The sequence below is a fragment of the Mchenga conophoros genome, linkage group LG7 (genome assembly GCF_057382185.1).
Source record: "Mchenga conophoros isolate Kocher_MC1m ecotype Shallow Benthic linkage group LG7, M_conophoros_male_GT1.1, whole genome shotgun sequence".
NCBI classification, from domain to species: domain Eukaryota; kingdom Metazoa; phylum Chordata; class Actinopteri; order Cichliformes; family Cichlidae; genus Mchenga; species Mchenga conophoros.
Window position 1 is genome coordinate 37,883,985 of NC_140532.1, and position 18,976 is coordinate 37,902,960.

At 39.1% G+C, this 18,976-nt stretch overlaps 1 protein-coding gene across 1 annotated transcript; it reads left to right on the forward strand.

Annotated features, from left to right (window-relative positions):
• The first annotated feature begins 1,102 nt into the window (after positions 1-1,102).
• LOC146570607 (heat shock protein 30-like) lies at positions 1,103-2,604 on the forward strand. Its single transcript, XM_085279152.1, has one exon. The coding sequence runs from the start codon at positions 1,329-1,331 to the stop codon at positions 1,965-1,967; it is 639 nt and encodes a 212-aa protein (XP_085135278.1). The 5' UTR covers positions 1,103-1,328; the 3' UTR covers positions 1,968-2,604.
• The last annotated feature ends 16,372 nt before the right edge of the window (positions 2,605-18,976 follow it).

The window sequence follows — 18,976 nt, forward strand, 5'->3', positions numbered from 1 at the left end:
AGACCAGGTGGTTTCAGAGTAGTTCATGCAATCTTATTGTCTGTTCCAAAAATGTGACAACACTCGATGTCAAAGTGAACAACAGAACATTCATTTCACAAGTAAGAAAAATCAAATACTGCGCAATTAGTTTCCACAAGTTCTGTGTGTGTGTGTTGCTTTTCAATTTCCAGTAATCTATTAAACAAATGAAAGTTACAGCCTTCAAACAAACATGAAGAATGTACCAAGTATTGATAAATTGAGCAAATATTTTACAAGCCAGACTATTTCACCATATAATTTAACAACAATTATATACTGCACATGTGATAATTACTAACATCATGCTATTTGAAGTTAGCAAAACACATTTGCAAAAACATATTCTTATTAAGAATTATTAAGTGAACTCGGCACTCTTGAGAAACAACCCATCCTAGTGGATATATGTGGTAATGGCTATATGTTGAAACATGTTCACCTGTTTCTCTACACATTCTTAGAATTTGGAGTTTATGTTATTTGATTTTAATAATATGTTTTGGATTATAAAATTGATTTGAACTAGTGTTTAAAAAATATCAGCATGAACCCAAACATTTTTTGATCAGTAGACAAATAGCTTTTCACATCAGACATGAAGTGCATTCAGTTCACAAGTGACGTCAGAAGTTCTGTGAAACAGCTCCACCCAGTGGAGATCTGTGGCAAAGACCAGAACATTCCTGAAGATTCTGGACCCCTTCTGGGGAAATGGTGTACATCTAAGGCTTACCTCCGATGTTTGCATTTAAATTCGTATTTAAATCAATGGACTTGTTAAAAACAAATTCACTGCATATATGGTTAGAATGGATATTCCAGTAAATATTGTATTATATTATACTTCTCAAGTAATGCGGAGTTTTGTTCTTTATTTTATTTTTTGTATTTTTCAGTCTTGGTGAGAGCAGGTTGAGGGCTGAGGAAGAAGAGGTCAATTTCCTGCTCGTCTTTCATCAGCATGAATCAGATATTTGTTTAGTAGATATAGTTTTTCTTCTCAGTCAAAGCAAATGAAAATTTGGGGGAAAAATAGTACATATTTCAAGTCATGGATGGGGATTTAAGTTTTTCCAGCAGCAAAAGTGAGGTTCTGTTCCTGGGAAACAGCTCCACCCAGTGGAGATCTGTGGCAAAGACCAGAACATTCCTGAAGACTCTGGACCTCCTCCACTTAGTATATATAAACTGGGACAGTCTCACTGCTGAGACAGAAAGCAAGACAAGCAACACCAAGAAGACAACAGACACCTGAACAGTGTTTCATCTCACAAGAAGAGGACTCAACACTAAACCCACTGAAGATGCTGTGCTCTCATGGAGTCCAGTCTGCACTCAGTCCATTCATGGACTTCTACTGGCCTGTGCGCAGTCTGTGGCCAGAGATCAAGCCTCTGTTCTACCAGCAGGATCTCCTGCAGAGAAACCTACAGGAGCTGTGCAGCAGTCTGGAGCTGATGGATAAACTTCAACACAGGATCCTGGAGGAGACAGATCCTTTCCAAAGCAGCATGGCTGTGCAGCCAGTTGCCGTCCAGCTGGAGAAAGAGGGAGACAAGTTTGCTCTGATGCTGGACACTCGAGGCTTTTCCCCAGAGGAGCTGTCTGTCAGGCAGGTGGGCAGGAAGCTGAGAGTCAGTGGCAAGACAGAGAAGAAGCAGGAGGATGGGAAAGGCTCGTACTCTTACAGACTGCAGGAGTTCAGACAGGAGTTTAATCTGCCTGAAGGACTGAACCATCAAGCCATCACGTGCCACCTGTCTCCAGATGGGAAGCTCCACATCCAGGCAGCCAAAGCTCCGTGTGTTGAAGAGGCTGAGAGAGAGCTGACTATCAAGAGGAGCTCAGAGGACAAAGCACAGCAGAGTGTGTGTTCACAGGCAGAAGACAGCAGGACAGAGACACACAGCAGCACACAGGACAAACCTGAAAACATGGACTGATTGTTGTTTATACCAGTGTCAAATGAAACATTTTAATGTAATTTTTTTTCAAAATATGAATCCACTTTCTCTTTTAACTGCTTTTATTAAATGTATTACCATGGGGTAACCAAGGTAAACCATGGTTTACTCTTTTGTTCATAATAATGCTTCAAAAATAAAATAAAATTTTTACTCACATAATTATTTTATATTATAAACCTTTAAAAACAAAACTGTTTTCACTGAAAGTAGGAAAATGTTAAATAACCACTATTGTTTCCATTTTGGACAATTGCTGCGCATGTTTAGCATTCTAAACTTTCAATAGAACTGAGTTTACAGACAGTCAGAAACAAGTATGTAGATGGATTCTATGTTTAACTAGAAAGAGTCAACGAAAAGTAAAAGACTGTAAAATTTTTACATATTTCTTAAAGTGAGATTTTGGCCTTAGAATAAACGTCTTTATTTTAAAAATAAACATCAGCAGGACAGAAACTCAGAGCAACACACAGCACTAAGCTGAAAACATTAATGTTGATGATATTGTAAAATAGATTTGGATATAACTGTTCAACATATAAAATGTCTGTACTTTTTTCTTTTTTAACTGAGTTTTAGTCGTTCATATGTTATTATAGCAATGTAAAATTATTCATGCTTTATTTCACTGTCTCATGCACTTTTGTATTGTCATGGTGATATCATTAATAAATTAAAAGCCCACCCTGTACCACTTACATATTACTTATATACTACTTATATATATAAGTAGTATAAAACCCTGATATTTTTTATTTATTTATTTATTAACCTTTATTTAACCAGGAAGATCCCATTGAGATTAAAAACCTCTTTTTCAAGGGAGACCTGGGCAAGATAGGCAGCAGCAGATGTCTCACAGTTACAGAAATTACTCAAACACAGGCAGCAACAACACACATGCAACAATAAGTGAAAGAATACAAATAAAATAAAAAATAAAATTCAAATAAGAATAAAAAAGTCAGTTAAAATGACAATCAATCTAATTGAAACAGTTACATGTTATGGACTTGGCCTCAAGGATTCGTAGCTTAGATTTAAAAGCACTTAATGAAATGAAATGAAATATCCACTAGATGTCACATTTAGACCAATAATGTCCACTGGGCTTGTCTCACTCTGTGCAACAAGGAGTTTGTTTTCAAAACAAATCTTTGAGTTGACCACAGGGTGATCCATATGGGAGGACCTTTTTTATGAGTGTTAAAGTATGAGAACAGGTACTTAGATCACTTTTTTAGACTCCATTATCAAGAAGCATATCACCTTGAAAAGTACACTCAACAAAAATATAAACGCAACACCTTTGTTACTGCTCCCATTCCCCATGGGATGGACGTAGAGACCTAAAATTCATTCCAGATACACAATATAACCATCCCTCCCAAACAGTGGTCACAAATCAGTCCAAATGTGTGGTAGTGGGCACATCTGCTATATTGAGATAATCCATCCCACCTCACAGGTGTGCCACATCAGGATGCTGATCTGACATCATGAGTAGTGCACAGGTGTACCTCAGACTGCCCACAACAAAAGGCCACCCTGGAATGTGCAGTTTTTTGCACTATTGGGGGTCTGGGGACCCAGAACCGGTCAGTATCTGGTGTGACCACCATTTGCCTCATGCAGTGCAACACATCGTCGCATGGAGTCTATCAGATTGTCAATTGTGGCCTGTGGAATGTTGGTCCACTCCACTTCAATGGCTGTGCGAGGTTGTTGGATATTCGTGGGAACTGGTACACGCTGTCGTATACGCCGGTCAAGCACATCCCGAACATGCTCAATGGGTGACATGTCCGGTGAGTATGCTGGCCATGCAAGAACTGGGACATTCTCAGCTGCCGTCTGCCCTGAACAATGTGAACCATGATTCATCCGTGAAGCGCACACCTCTCCAACGTGCCAGACGCCATCGAATGTGAGCATTTGCCCAAACAAGTCTGTTACAGCGACGAGCTGGAGTCAGGTCAAGACCCCGATGAGGACGACGGGCATGCAGTTGAGCGTCCCTGAGACGGTTTCTGACAGTTTGTGCAGAAATTGTTTGGTTGTGCAAACCAATTGTTCCAGCAGCTGTCTGGGTGGTTGGTCTCAGACGATCTTGGAAGTGAACCTGCTGGATGTGGAGGTCCTGGGCTGGTGTGGTTACACGAGGTCTGCGGTTGTGAGGCCGGTTGGATGTGCTGCCATATTCTCTGAAACGCCTGTGGAGACGGCTTATGGTTGAGAAATGAACATTCAATGCACGGGCGACAGATCTGGTTGACATTCCTGCTGTCAGCATGCCAATTGCACGCGTCCTCATTGCTTGTGGCATCTGTGGCATTTTGCTGTGAGACAAAACTGCACATTCCAAGGTGGCCTTTTGTTGTGGGCAGTCTGAGGTACACCTGTGCACTACTCATGATGTCAGATCAGCATCCTGATGTGGCACACCTGTGAGGTGGGATGGATTATCTCAATATAGCAGATGTGCCCACTACCACACATTTGGACTGATTTGTGACCACTGTTTGGGAGGGATGGTTATATTGTGTATCTGGAATGAATTTTAGGTCTCTACGTCCATCCCATGGGGAATGGGAGCAGTAACAAAGGTGTTGCGTTTATATTTTTGTTGAGTGTAGATCCAGAGTATGAATTGTAATACGCAAATGTTTTGTTCTTATTCTTGTGAAGAAGAAATCTTCTTTTGTGATAATGTTAATGATGAGCAGAATTATCTTACTTTATCTTGTAAAAAGATGCTTGAATTTCACATCATCCAACCCCCACTGGTTGTCTCCCCCATCATCCTTGAAATAATTCTAATGTTAGCTAAAGCACTAACCCAAAACAATGAAGCAATTTTAGTGCTTTTCCCTTGTATTGTTCACAAGTTAATGTCACCTATTACCTTGGGTATTTGGTCTCTCCCCCCGCTCCAGTTAGACTGTCAGGGCTTTTCTTTCCCAAGATTAAATGGAGTCCCCGTAAACGTGGCGAAACAGGGGTGGAGGACCACAGTATCATACTTTGGGCACTTACTCAGCTTGTGCGTTATATTCTATTTGTGGCGCTGCCCTTTGTTTTTCAGGCTAGTGTTGACAGATTATTTATTTAAGAGATCTTTAAATATCAAAGGTCTATTCCCATAATCATTCCACTATCCCTCCCTTCTTAAAAGTTTCTTTTATCTCATCTCCTGTTATGTCCTCCTTTCTTGTCTTGTCTTCAACATTTACTACACATTTATCTGATCTCCTCCTTTCCTCTCCTCTTGGTATAGCCATTATGCTAGTTTTGGCTGCACATTAGAACCTTTACCGATTCTTCATCACTCCTGTTCCCCCCCCCCCCCACCCCCCTTTTGTTCCCATCCAATTCCAACACCCTCCTATATCATCCCTGCCCTCCTTTTTCTTCCTCACATTCAGTGCATCCATGTTTTTTCGCTTGTAACGCTTCCACTCCCTTCCCTCCTGTTGTCGACATTTTAACTGACTCCTAATTGACTGGGTGTGTTTAAAGCAGACAGCTTTTATTGCTATTACAAAAGCCTGCGAATCTATTTGGTGTGTGCAAAAAATGATGCAGACACCATGGCGGAAACATGTTACAAAGCTTCAGCACAACATGGCACCTCATTAAAAATGACAATTATAAAGTTATTAAAGGTTGTATTTTGCAGACTCTGGTGTCAATTATTTTGTGCTTGACAAGCAATATACAACTACAGTATATTTCAAAAAGGCATCTTTGCTGCAGATTTGGCTGAACAGTCCTGCACAAAAATTTTATTTTTTACATTCTTTTTGCAGAATTTGGATTAACTGTATTGTAAAAAATTTTACAATGGCATATTTGAATAATATTAACTGTATATGTAAACAATATTTGCTCTCAGTATAAATCTGTTTAGCACTGCAATGCAGTTATTTTTCATTTCCTTATAGCAGTATTTTGTTCTTTTTTTTTTTTTTTTTTTCTTTTTTTGTGTCCCGTTTGGATCTTTAGCCATCAGAATTGTTGTCTTAAGGCCAAGAAAGATGCCAAGCGGATTTATTTTACCAAGTGGATCATCATGGCCTTGCCATATTGGTCCATTTGATTGACCTTTATTATAATTATGAATTTATTTTATTTTCGGTTGCTACAAACGGGACAGACATGACTGGGGGATAGGACAGGGAGAAAGAATGAAAGAAAGAGAGGGAGAGAAAGAAAACCAAAGGGGAGAAGAGACGGTGAGAAGGGGGGGGAAGAAAGAAAAAAAACAAACAAAACACCTGGATCACCTGTATGGAGAAGAAAAAAAACAGAAGAGAAAGCAAACAACAAAAAAAGCAACATAATAAAAAACGGCACCATCACAATAAACTAGCTAGCAGTAGATATCAGTAGATACTAAATAATAAACGATATTGTGCAGCACGCAAGATAGACAGCGCACAATGTGCTTTGAGGCAGCAGCCAAGAAAGCTGTAGTCCGCGTCTGTGAACACCCGTGTGTACACCTGTGTGCATACCTGTGTGGATCAGCATGCTTGTATTCCAAAGGTTTCTCCATGTAACGATCTGCTAGGGAGTGTGGGGGGGGGGGGCACAGCCCCGTCCACCAGGGTATGAAGCAGGTATGGAGGAGATCCACGCCCCAGATATCCAGAGGCCCCAGAGTACGAGGACCCGAGGAGGACCACCAAAGGGGGGGGGGAACCGTGCCACCTTCCTGGGAAGAGCTGAGTAGAGCCCCAAACGAGAGGTCACCCAGCAGCTATGGAGCAGAGGCCAGAGGGGGTTGCAGTGGCGTGCCCGCGGGCTCTGCCGGCAGCCAGCTGTGCCAGAGAGGACCGAGCTTCAGGCCCAGAGGCCAGAGGCCTGAGGGCATCCTACCCCCCGGAAGGAGCCCAGCCAGGCCACAGGTGCCAGGCCCCGGCAATCGGCCATCAGGAGTGAGCCGGTACATACATGTTTTTGAAATAATAGGTATCTTTCATCATTCCATCCATCCAGGGCCATGCTTGAGCTCACATAGGTATCTGAACTTTAATGTTGACATGTGATATGTCGAGAGAGGCATGGAGAATATTCATCATCTTTCATATATTATAAATATATATTGATGGATTAAAAAATACAATGAAAAGCTTATGGAACCTTTTAATAGGGTTATACAACCCATAACATGGAAAGAAGAGCAAAAGACTAAATGCAGAAAGAACAAAAATCACAAGTGACAGATGGTCAGTGAAACTGATTGAAATACAAATTTCTTAAATTAAAGAGAATTTCCTTGGAAAAGAAACATTTACTGATCTTACAAACATGTATTACATTCGCAACACAAAACATAACATTGAAAACATGTTGAAAATTTTTTCCCACTGTTTAAAGTAGAATCCCCTCTTCTTTTAACAACTGCCTTTAAATGTCTGGGAACTGTTGCTGGACTTTTGGGAGAGGAATGTTGCCCCATTCTTGTCTGGCAAGAATTCTAGCTGGATGATTCTAGCTGCTCAACAGTCCTGGCTCCATTTTGTCATATTTTTCTTTCCATGATGCACCAAATGTTTACAGTTGGTGAAAGGTCTGCACCTGGCCTATCCTACCATGAAACCATGTTGTTAACTATATTGTCTTTCTGAAATATCAAAAGCCTTCACTAGACATCATCTGGAGAGATGTGCAAGCTGGTAATTCCATAGGCACTGATGCAAATTCAAGTTGCAGGCTTTTGAACTGAGGGTTGATAACAAGGTAGATGGTCCAGTTGCTTCCATGTTTTCCAAAAAGAATTTCAACAACAGAAGGATTGTATGCAGTCTGTGAGCCTGTGCAGTTATTTTCATGACAGAATCATAACTGTTTCAAATGCACTGCCACGTGAGGGTCTAAAGAGCACAGGCGTCCTACATTGATTTTGGAAGTAAGTGGTTTTGTTCTTGGTTATCTGAAATCCTGCTAGTTGAAGTGGTTCAGTTTGTAGATCTACTCCTGCATCCAGAGTTTTCACAGGGTCTGGCTCGCCATCAGTATCCGGAACCAACTTCGGGACAGGCTCCAGAATCACAAAAAACCCAGTCTGCACATACAGTACAGAACAATGAACAAAATAGTTCCTGCAGTTGTGTCTAAATAAAATGAGATGTCATTCAAAATCATCTACAATGTTGTTTTAAAAATTGTATTGCTTTACAGAATTATGATCAAATATATTTATATACCCCCTTTTAAGGCATGTGTAATCAAATTATGAAATGTTTGGAACTTAATTAATTTCAAGCAACTTATTAATATGAATAACCCATAACTGAAATGACAAAGTGCATAAAAGGCACTGATTAACATGTACAACTAAAAGAAAAGTGCATCTATTTCGGTGCATTTGTGAAAGTGCTTAATCAAATAGGCAGTAAAATTAAAAATATAACACTCCATTTCACACACAGTTCAACTACTCCGACCGGCTTTAGATTTTCTTTCTTTTTTTTTTTTTTTGACTTGCTCTGCCTTGTTTGCTTACTCAGCAGCTGTGCTTATGTTGCAGTCACGGGACTACGACGAATTAAGGTGTGTTCAAGGGGTGTTGGAATATAACGTGAAAAAATACTAGTAAATATGTCTATAGGGGTTACTCTAACATCCCATTCAAAATGAGCTGATATAATCATAAAAAGTTTAATTTTCTCATTTCAAACATTTGATATGTTTTCTGTGGTTTGTTGTGAATAAAATTAATATTTGTGAGATTTGCAAATCATCGCATTCTGTTTTTATTTATGATTTACACAGTGTATGAGATTTCTTGAAGCTGGGGTTGTATTTGATCCCAGAAAATACTATTATTTAAATGCTCTGGACTGGAGAAGTTGTGGTGAAAGCACTGTATATTACTGACTTTTTTGTGATTGTGCAAATTGTTAAATACACAATATAGACAAAAATATTGAACCTCACCATCATCTACGAATCATCTTTGATTCCAGGTGCTTTCAATCCCATGGCTGCAGGTGTATAGAGTCAAGCACCCAGCAATCCAGTCTGACTAAAGGTCTTTAATTTTGTTAATCTATATTTAAAGGAGTGACACATTATACTGGAAAAACTGTTCAACAGGTTTTTTTTTTTTTTCATATTTTAAATACTTAAATAAGAATCGGAAATAATACCAAACAGGAAAATTATAACTGCATCTCAAAAATTCAGTAACTGGTGTACATTTAAAAACATGTACAGACAAGTTACAATACATGTAGGTAGGTGAATAAAATGTAAACTCTGTGATACTCCCTGTATTTGTTTTATGGTTTATTATGGTTGGTTATGAATCTTTTTTCTTCCTTGTTTTTATTTTTCTCTTTTCCATAACTACTACTTTTGGAAAGACTTTAAAAAACTATTAGTGACCTGGAACATATTATTCAATGCTTGTTTTTTGTGTCTGTGCTTTTTTTATACTCAGGTACGTGATAAATTTCCCTCAGTTACTTATTATGGGAACTTGTTATGCAGGGAATTGTCAAATATTTTTATAAATTAGGCTCACAAAGAGAGTCTTCTACAGCAAGTCCTTGGCTCTGCGCAGGCACACGCACGCACGCACGCACGCGCGCACGCACACACACACACGTGCACAAAGTTGCACACGTTTCCTGTGTGTCAAGAGTCTCTGGTATTTGAACAGATGTGGGCAGACTAAGCGTGCCTAGATCCCCCCTTCTGACCCGAATGTGCACTTCCTGCACCGAAAGCTAACACCCAGGGAGAACAATCGTAGTCTGTACACTCTGAACACATGCACACACACATACAGAGCACAAACACACACAGTGTATGTTGTTTTCAGATGAGGTGGAAGTGAGAGTGAACTAGTGTTACTCACCCAGGAAATTCACCACACAAATATTAATTGTATTAACCACAATTGGAACACTTTTGAAGCTTCTGTGATGTGATATGTCACAGCTGAGAGCAGAAATTAATTTTGAAAGTCATATCTGTGTAATAACTAAAATGTAGAGAGCCAGTTCTCAGATGGGAAATGCATGCTATGGCAGCGTTTCAGAGTTCACATTCTTTACTTTCCCCTGTGTGTCTGTAAGCGTGTGTTTTAGTAACAGTGAGACATCAAGAAAATAAAAGGCGAGATGGATTGCTGAGGTCAAGCACGAGGAGAGGCGGGCAGCAGAAACAGAGAAAATATGAAAACAGTAGAGAAGAAATATGAGAAGTACATTGAAAAACAGAAGGAAAGTGAAACAATAAAGCTGTCATAAGTTAAGATGAAATATAGCAGGGAATACACAGAGCATGATAAGCCAATATGTAATTAAGACAAATTAAATGAAATCAGTGGAAATAAATGAAACTGATGAACAGAAGGACAAAGAAGTGTGGGAACTGTACTGTATGCAGAGAGACAGCAAATACAGAGATATGGAAAGAAACTGAGAAAAAAAAAAAACAGGGAGCAGGAAAAGAAACAGACATAGAGGTCATGGACTGTAAGCTGAATTCGTGCCAGTGAGGCAAAATGGAAAGCTCAAGCCAGAGTGAGTAAGGGAGGAATGACTTAACCACGCCACCCACAGACATCAAAATGAAACTAATCATTTTTATCCTTTTCTTGCATAAATGTGGTCTGAACAGTTATCCATCAAGCTCAAATAAATGACCTGGGATTTTGAAAACAGGAAGAAAGAGACATTTTTGCTGCTTGGCAAGTTAGCAAAAGAGAACTGCACAGCACAGGCAATGAAATGTGGAATTATTGCACTGGAGTTCAAGTGACATTCAAAGACATTAATTAAGGTTAAATTTGAAATTGATCAGATCAGAGGTTGAAACGGGATATCAATAAAGCATAGCCACAAACAGCTGTCTAGGGGGCATTTGAAGCCAAACATTTTCTTTAACCTTGCAGCTGAGGGATCAACTATGGATTTGAAAGCTATGATGAGGTCATAAAATCTTTTTACATGAGTTGTTCTTCAGAGCAAATATCTTTTCCAAGAAAAATCTTTTCTTCTGTGAGTACATTTCCAGTAGTAGAAGTGCTTTTGCTTTGGGGCAAAAGGAGAAAAAACAAAGAGTGAATTGACAGCAGAACCAGCAGAAAGCTTTGGGCTAGTAGAAATCTTTTTAACCATGATAATACTTGGCCTCAACACTTTCACTGAGTATGAAAATATCTCAACAATCTCAACATGGTGGATTATCATGTATTTATAGTGCCTGACAACTGTGGAGGATTTAACCTCTTGGCCACATTTGTTGTTCTGACATTTTTCCACAACTGAGATTACAATAATTATTTGACAGAAACATCCTCTCAATATTAAGCTGTAACACATTATTATCCATCCATTCATTTTCTTCCACTTATCCAATTAATGGTTGTAGGAGCCTATCTTAGCAAGAGGCGGTGTATGCCCTGGACAGAGTTGACACAGAGACAGACAACCATTCCCACTCACAAACAATTTAGAATCACCAGTTAACCCATGCCTCTTTGGACTGCAGAGTGTGAGGAGGAAACAGGGGAGAACATAATAAATTCTACACATTAGGGCCCCAGCCAGCTGATTTCAACCCAAGACCTTCTTGCTGTGAGGCAACAATGCTAACCACGACCACTATGTTGTGCACTACAGAACCACTATTAGTAGTAGCAGTAGTAGTATGAATGTTGCTATAAACGTTAGCCAGTTTTTTTTCTGATAACTTTGCACTGTATTGCCTCCCTACAAAAGCAAGATGGTGAAAAGCAACATGCTAAACTTCACACACAGAAGTCTTTAAAATAGCTGAAGCCATTTTGGCTACATCCATTTTCTATATACAGTTTCTTCAGCTAAGTCTGTTGAAAGCTGACCTAGTTTAAAGTTTTACATTGCTGGAAAAAGCAACCAGGGCCGAGTCCCAGCTCCCTTTATTTGACCCTTTAAGACCTACCATAGAACCAAGTCCACCAGAGCTTATCTTTATATTTTTACATGCTGTAGTGCCATTTTTGGGAGCATTTCAAGTTGCTAGACATCAATACAACCATTATAGCCCAAACTTTAATAAAATGTATGCATTAAGTGCATAATAACTACAAAAATTGCAAAGAAGTGCAATAAACTACAAAAAAATTGAAAATCGTTTTTGTTTTTTTTTTACACATATTTTTAGTTAGAGAAATTTAAGAGGTTTATCTCTCAAAACTGTAAATACAAAAAAGTTGCACAAAATAGTTTCCAACAGCAGGAAACTTATTTTAAGTGTCTTCATAGTTTTATTTTTGAGATACACCAATTTTTATATCCTTCAGGAAAAATGAAAATAAATATAATAATGCAAATTTGCAAAAAACAAAAACAAACAAACAACAAAAAACAGCATGTGCATCAAAATAAACTATTTCCAGCAGTGCAATTTGAGTTCTAAGCATCCCAGAAACTATTCAGAAAAGCATAAACACAAACATGACTTTTAAAAACAGCAGTATAGGCTTATAAGGCCCCAAAGGTAAAAAACTACATTTTCCGCGAAAATGACGTCACTTACGGTTTTGGGCAGGTAATGGCGGACATGCGATAGTTCGTGCTGACAACTTATGAAGTGTTACGAACAGCTGATCAGATCGACAAAGCGTGTTTCTGGAATATTATGTTTTTGTTGCTTCAAGTGCTTTTTATGCAATTTTTGCAAAGCTATATGTGGAAGGAAACCGTGACCTAGGGCAAACTAATGGAATAAGATGTAAGTACAACTCCTCCGGTTTCATATGCAAAAAAATTATTGCGCTAGCTTACGTGGTTGCAGTTCTACAGGGGTTTAAAACTGACTGGTTTTAAAGGGTTAATGTGCACAGTTATCCAGTACTATCATTATATACTAAAACGCAGTTGTGTGTGTCTGCATTAGTTTTCACTAGAGTTGTTTTCCAACTCTGTCTCGGAGACAGCATACCTATTTGACTGAGTTCACCTTCTTGGCTTAGAACATAGTCAAAACATTTCAGTCCAGTTACTTTTGTAACACTGCTTACGGTGTTTTAGGCATTGTCACTAGATTCCTGGGCCTCCAGTTTGACATGTCTAACGTTGCACCCATCATCATCACTGATGGCATATGTGTGGTATGGGTCTGTTGTGCATGTGAAGTGGTCAGTGTGTTTTCCCTTACGTCATGGGGCTCTTTAAAATTGTACCCATCAAAATGAAAGGGGAACTGTAACACACAGCTGTTGTTCTGTGCCTGTCTGAACCATTAGCAACTGGAGTTTGCTAACTCCTGACTCTTTTTTTGTTTCCCTTGCATCACCTTTTGAACCCACCAGATTCTCCCAGGTGATACACTCACCTGCCTCATTTCTTCCAGTCACCCAGTCAACTCACCTTTTCCCTCACTAACATTACAAGAGCACTCCAGATCCACTCCGGCTGAGAATTTAGAATTCCAGCCATACTTTTTCTGTTCTTGCTCTGAACTCTTGCCAATTTTTTTTAAATCTCTGCTGCCTTCATTTTCTTTGCCAGCCAACTAGTCAACCTGCCAGCATTTATATTGTCTGTGAGCTTCTGATTTTGTATTTATTAGTAAACCCCCACATAGATCCTCCTTCATGCTTTTCTGACAACCCACTTTGATAGCTATATTAATTTGTGTTCTCATCAATTCTTGATTATTTTAATGCTTTTTTGTTGGCCTCACCTCATCTTGTATCCTAGTCTAATAACTCTCAACATCATTTTCTCCAGGTGTGGAAAGCCTTGACAGATTGTGGGTGGCTAGTACCATCAAGCTTGTTAAAACAATCCCCTGTCCCTGGGATTCGAGTGGTTTTTGGAGATTTTTATATGTTTTGTTTAGTTGTTGCTGTTGTTGTTTTTTTTTTAATTCTTGCCTACAGCAGGGGTCCGTTCTTCGTACCTCGCTTACTACATCCAAGATCAAATGACACATCCAAGATCAAATCATCGCGCTAACTTTGAGCTCGCTATTCCGGTTCTTCGAACACACCTGTTGTTGACGATTAGTACAGCTGGATGAAGTAATGTGAGATCACTGGGTGGCTTAACAGGGGCTACGCATCGATAGTAGAAACATTGATCGACAACCCTTTGATTGGTCGGCGAAAATGTCGAAGGAGCGCGCTCGGTATTTTTCGGCAGCAGAGCAAGAACTCTTGATTGAGGGATTTCAGGAGTTTCAGAGTTTAATTAAAACGCAAGGGAACACTGCAAAGGCTGCAAAAGCAAGGAGAGAGGGCTGGCAGAAAGTTGCTGACAAATTAAACTCGTAAGTAATTTAATAATAATAATAATAATGGATTGGATTTATATAGCGCTTTTCAAGGCACCCAAAGCGCTTTACAATGCCACTATTCATTCACTCTCACATTCACACACTGGTGGAGGTAAGCTATGGTTGTAGCCACAGCTGCCCTGGGGCAGACGGACAGATGCGAGGCTGCCATATCGCGCCATCGGCCCCTCTGGCCAACACCAGTAGGCGGTAGGGTAAATTTAGTATATTATATTACATTATATCCTCTTTCACATTAGAGCCACGACAGAACATGGGAACAAGTAAAAGTGAAATATAAGAATATTCTACAGAATGGTAATATTTATCACTTATATTGCTTTTAGTCTCTTGAAAAGAGACCCTGAAATAATCTGTTTGTTTGTTTGTTTATAACAGCAACCAAGAAAAGGGCAGAGCAAAAAAAGACAGGTGGTGGTCCTGCACCCCCTCGTCAACAAGTTGGTTAAGTAAATAATACCCTCACGGGAAAATCGATATCTCTCTATGAGCACACTGTCGCGCTGAGGTAAAGGATCCTGTCTGTCCCGCAATATACGCTGAATTCTGAAAACTCTCCTTATCAATCTTGCACCTTCGGCAATGGGTTGCTCGCATATACGGACAGGACATGGCTGCGACAGGCTTCCCAAATCCACCTTCGCTTTTATAGCCGTGGTCTCTCATCTTGCTTACATGAAGTAATTTACTATTACTACTCTAAAATATGAATTACATCTGAAATAATCAAATACATGAAATAGAATGATTAATAGTACATTTCCCTTTTTTTAGGAAATGACCTGTATGTATCTGTATGACATCAATAAAAGGATCAAGTACTGCATTATCTTTAGTTACATTGATAATATTTATTTATGGAAAAACAGTGGAAAAATATCGCTGTTGCTTTCGTATAAATGGAGCGGACATACCTGAGTGGCCGCGATCTAATCCTGTTTACATAAAGTAAGCCTGCTCCCGAGCAGGTTTACGCTTACAGATCTGTTGCTATGACAGCAAGTCCCGGATGAGCTTCGGGGAACCGAACGATCCAAGATCACGCGAAATCGTCAACAATCAAATCCAGCTAACTTACTTAGCGAGGTACGAAGAACGGACCCCTGGTTTCTATTTCGTTTGCTTGTGGTTCCTTGTTCTGTGTTTTTCTTGATTATTTTTAGAGATTTTGAGATTATTTACACACCCTAGCATTTATTCTTCTTCTATTTAAGTTTCACTCAAGGTTTTGTAGATTCCTAGCCCCCCCCCCCCCCCCTCCCCCCAGCTGTTTAACCTTTGGATGTTTTACATCACAATAAATCCTACCATCCAGATGATCCACAGCTGTGTCTATTATTTTCCTCCAATGACCTAACCCCTATTTATAAACTAGTGAGCTGCATTGATTACATTAACTGCTGGATCTCTTGAAACTTCTCAGAAATGAACAGAGACGAGACTGAAATATTTGTTCACATTTATCATCCCTTTCTCTGAAACACAGTGAGCAAGTCAGGACAACTTTAACCAACATACACGGAAACTGAAACATATTATCCCAGTACTGGAGTCATTTTATTGGCTCCTAGTTCTCAATTACTTTTAAAATCCTTCTGTTAGTTCATAAAGCTTTGGACCCCCAGTGCATGTCTGAGTTGTTCAGTGTCTATAACCTGATTAGGCCTCTCAGGTCATCAGGTGCAGACCTTCCAACTATTCCCAGAATTTGATCTAAGTGAGCTGATGATGCTTTTAGTTACTGTGATCCTGTTCTTTGGAACAAGCTGCCTGGTGACCTGAGGTTAATTGAAACAACAGACTCAAAACGTATTTTTTAATTTTCACAGAGTTGCATTTAATAACTGTGTTTGTGCGTGTGTGTGTGTATGTTGTAGTTTTTGTCTATTTTGTTACTTCAATTGCCTTAAGGCATTGTACACCTACATAGGTTTTTATGTTTGTATCTCATGTTAACCACATTGAATTTACATGTAAAGAAATGTGGTATATAAATAAAATTGCCATTGTCTCACACATGCTGCATTTGGGTCCTCTCACCTTTAATACACACCTTATGATACGCAATTAAGGCGCAATTAACCAATAGATTTTAAAATAAACCCTAATTAAGACAATTAAGAAAAGAATAATAACTTTGTGGTATTTCACCAAAAAGGCACATAACAGATTTATAAGATTTTTGAGAATTTGCTCCTGTGTTTTATCAGTCTCAAATGAATTGTGCTGACAAACTTTCTTCCATAACCACTGTAGTAAAGTCCAAAATCCCACCATAAACCAGTGCAGTATACAGCTCAGTTGACAAAAACAGCCATGTTAATGACATTAACAGAGTGACTGCAACAAGAAATTTACACAGACAATGCCTGTGTGTGTGTATGTGTGTGCGTGTGTGATGCATATGAAACTGTGAAAGACACATTACATCACTGTTTCCACAGGAAATCGTGTTTCCAAAACCCTGGTTTTCCACTCTGGAGTCTACCTCATACACAACTCACTTTTCAAGTGTCTCTGTGTCCCACACATGATACTGCAATTGGGAGCAGGGAAGTAAATCAATGTGTGTCCCACCTACAGAAAAGGGTTAAGTCATTTTTATTTTTATTTCTTACATGTTGGTCTGTTATTGCAAAGAAAATGGAAGTGTTGGCTAGTGCTGTATTTGTTACAAAAGGAAACCACTATGTTTGGTTATTAAAAAAGTAATCAGTCAGAATGGCAAATTATTAACTAATACAGGATAAAATTATTAACAACACATGCTAAACAGGAATAGCAAGATGAAAGAGAGAAGAAAGAAAAGAAATACATAGAGTAACTGATAGGCTAACAATAATGAAAAAGAAAGATGTGCACAATGTTAATTTTGTGAAATCGAACTTATCAAGACCTGCAGTTACTCCATCATAACCTATGATACTGATACTGGATAATACCGTAGTTGTACCTTGTCATACTGGTGATTCAGACAGATAGTGGAGTTCTCTCTGGGAAAGACAAACTGTGAGTGAGAGTGGGCACGTGGAAAATGAAACAGAGGAGAGGAAGGGAGGAGGGAGAAATTATACTTGTGCAGTTAATTATACTTCTTCCTGTCCTCGACCCTCTTGTCCTCAAGCTCCTGACCTGGAAACTGATCAAGGTCTGCTGCCATCGGGGATGTCGCAATCCTTCAAATGCTTCTCAGAGCGAGGACAGAAGAAGGTCCCAGTGAGACTTTGAGCAAGGAACCACAGCTGTATCCTCTGTAAAGATTTAACGGATGGCAACACCCATACAGTCTGACATAGTTAGTTACTGGTCTAGTGATCTGATTGGACTGTACAGTGGAGACTTTAGGAAAGACGCGGGACTGTCTGGTTCAAATACAATATTTGCTGTATACAAGCAGCGCCCCAGTTATAGTTGCTCCTACATTATCAGGAATAAGAACTATATAAGGTCACAATTACTATATCTGTCCATGGGATTTGTTAGTCGTTACTGAAATGTAGGATTCTATTATTATTATTCTTTCCAGACATAATAGCACCATTGAGACCCTGCATGCCAAGAGCAACCTCTGGCTCCTGAATGTGGTGTTGTTACTTGTGAGGATGTCCCATTTGGTAAATGTAGTTCCTCTTCTCTTTGTCTATGTCTATCTATCTCCTGAGAGCTAAGACACACATGTAGTTCACTTCAAGGTATCATGTCACATAATTTGGCTGCAAGATATTACTTTTGGTCAACAGATAGTAATGAAACTATAAAAGAGAAAACATATTGTTGTTGACATTTTGTAAAATTTGTAGAGGGAGACTATTAGAGTTTAAAAAAAAAGTTGTATTTTTTGATCTACAAGCAGAGACTTGGAGAGAAAACCAGCAAAGGATGACTGTGGGAGAAAGGAACACGCTGTGTTTTTCCCCTGACCTCAGACTGAACCAGTGATGAAAGTGATAAAAACAAAGAGTGCCAGAAACTTCTATGGGACCAATGATTTACTCCTGTTATAGAGACAAAGACCTGGGTAAATAGAAACTACAGGAGACTAAAGGACTGCTGGTATTATTAATACTAGCCTTTGGAATACAAGGGTAAAATTTTTGGTGTTTTTTCTCCTTTGACTATCCTATTTAAATTCTATTTGTAGGAAAACTGTTGCATGTGTGAGTTTCCAGTTAATTGAAATGGTAATCTTGCAGTCTGATAGCTGTCCACAAGCCGCCTCCTTGAATCACTCCAGAATTCTCTCTTAATATCAATAAACATCAAAGCAAGAAATTTCTAGCTAAAATAGTGTTCGGGGTCATGCACACCAGTCTCTCTTTCTCTCTGTTTCCCCCTGTCCAGCCACAACCTGTTTTTGTGTCACACACAGCTATAATACTTTCTGTTGAATGGTTTTCTTCACTTTTAATTCACAGTGATACAAGTGAATTATTTGAGGGGTACAAAAAATAAATTCATTTTATTTTATGTCCCTTTCTCCCTAAAAGGCTCTGCTTTGTTTGCCTTGGCCAGAATATATGTTTTCATAGGATCTCTGAACGTGACTCAGCTTTCTTTCTGAGAGCAGAACACATCTCATTCAGCGCTAGCTCTTTGTTTTCTTTTTTTACTACCTGTGGATTTTTTCATGAGAATTTGAGTTGCTTAACAAAATACTAAAATTTTGAACAAAATGAACAAAG

Excerpts from the sequence above, each read along its gene's own strand:
- LOC146570607 (XM_085279152.1), top strand. The coding sequence starts at position 1,329 with ATGCTGTGCTCTCATGGAGTCCAGTCTGCACTCAGTCCATTCATGGAC.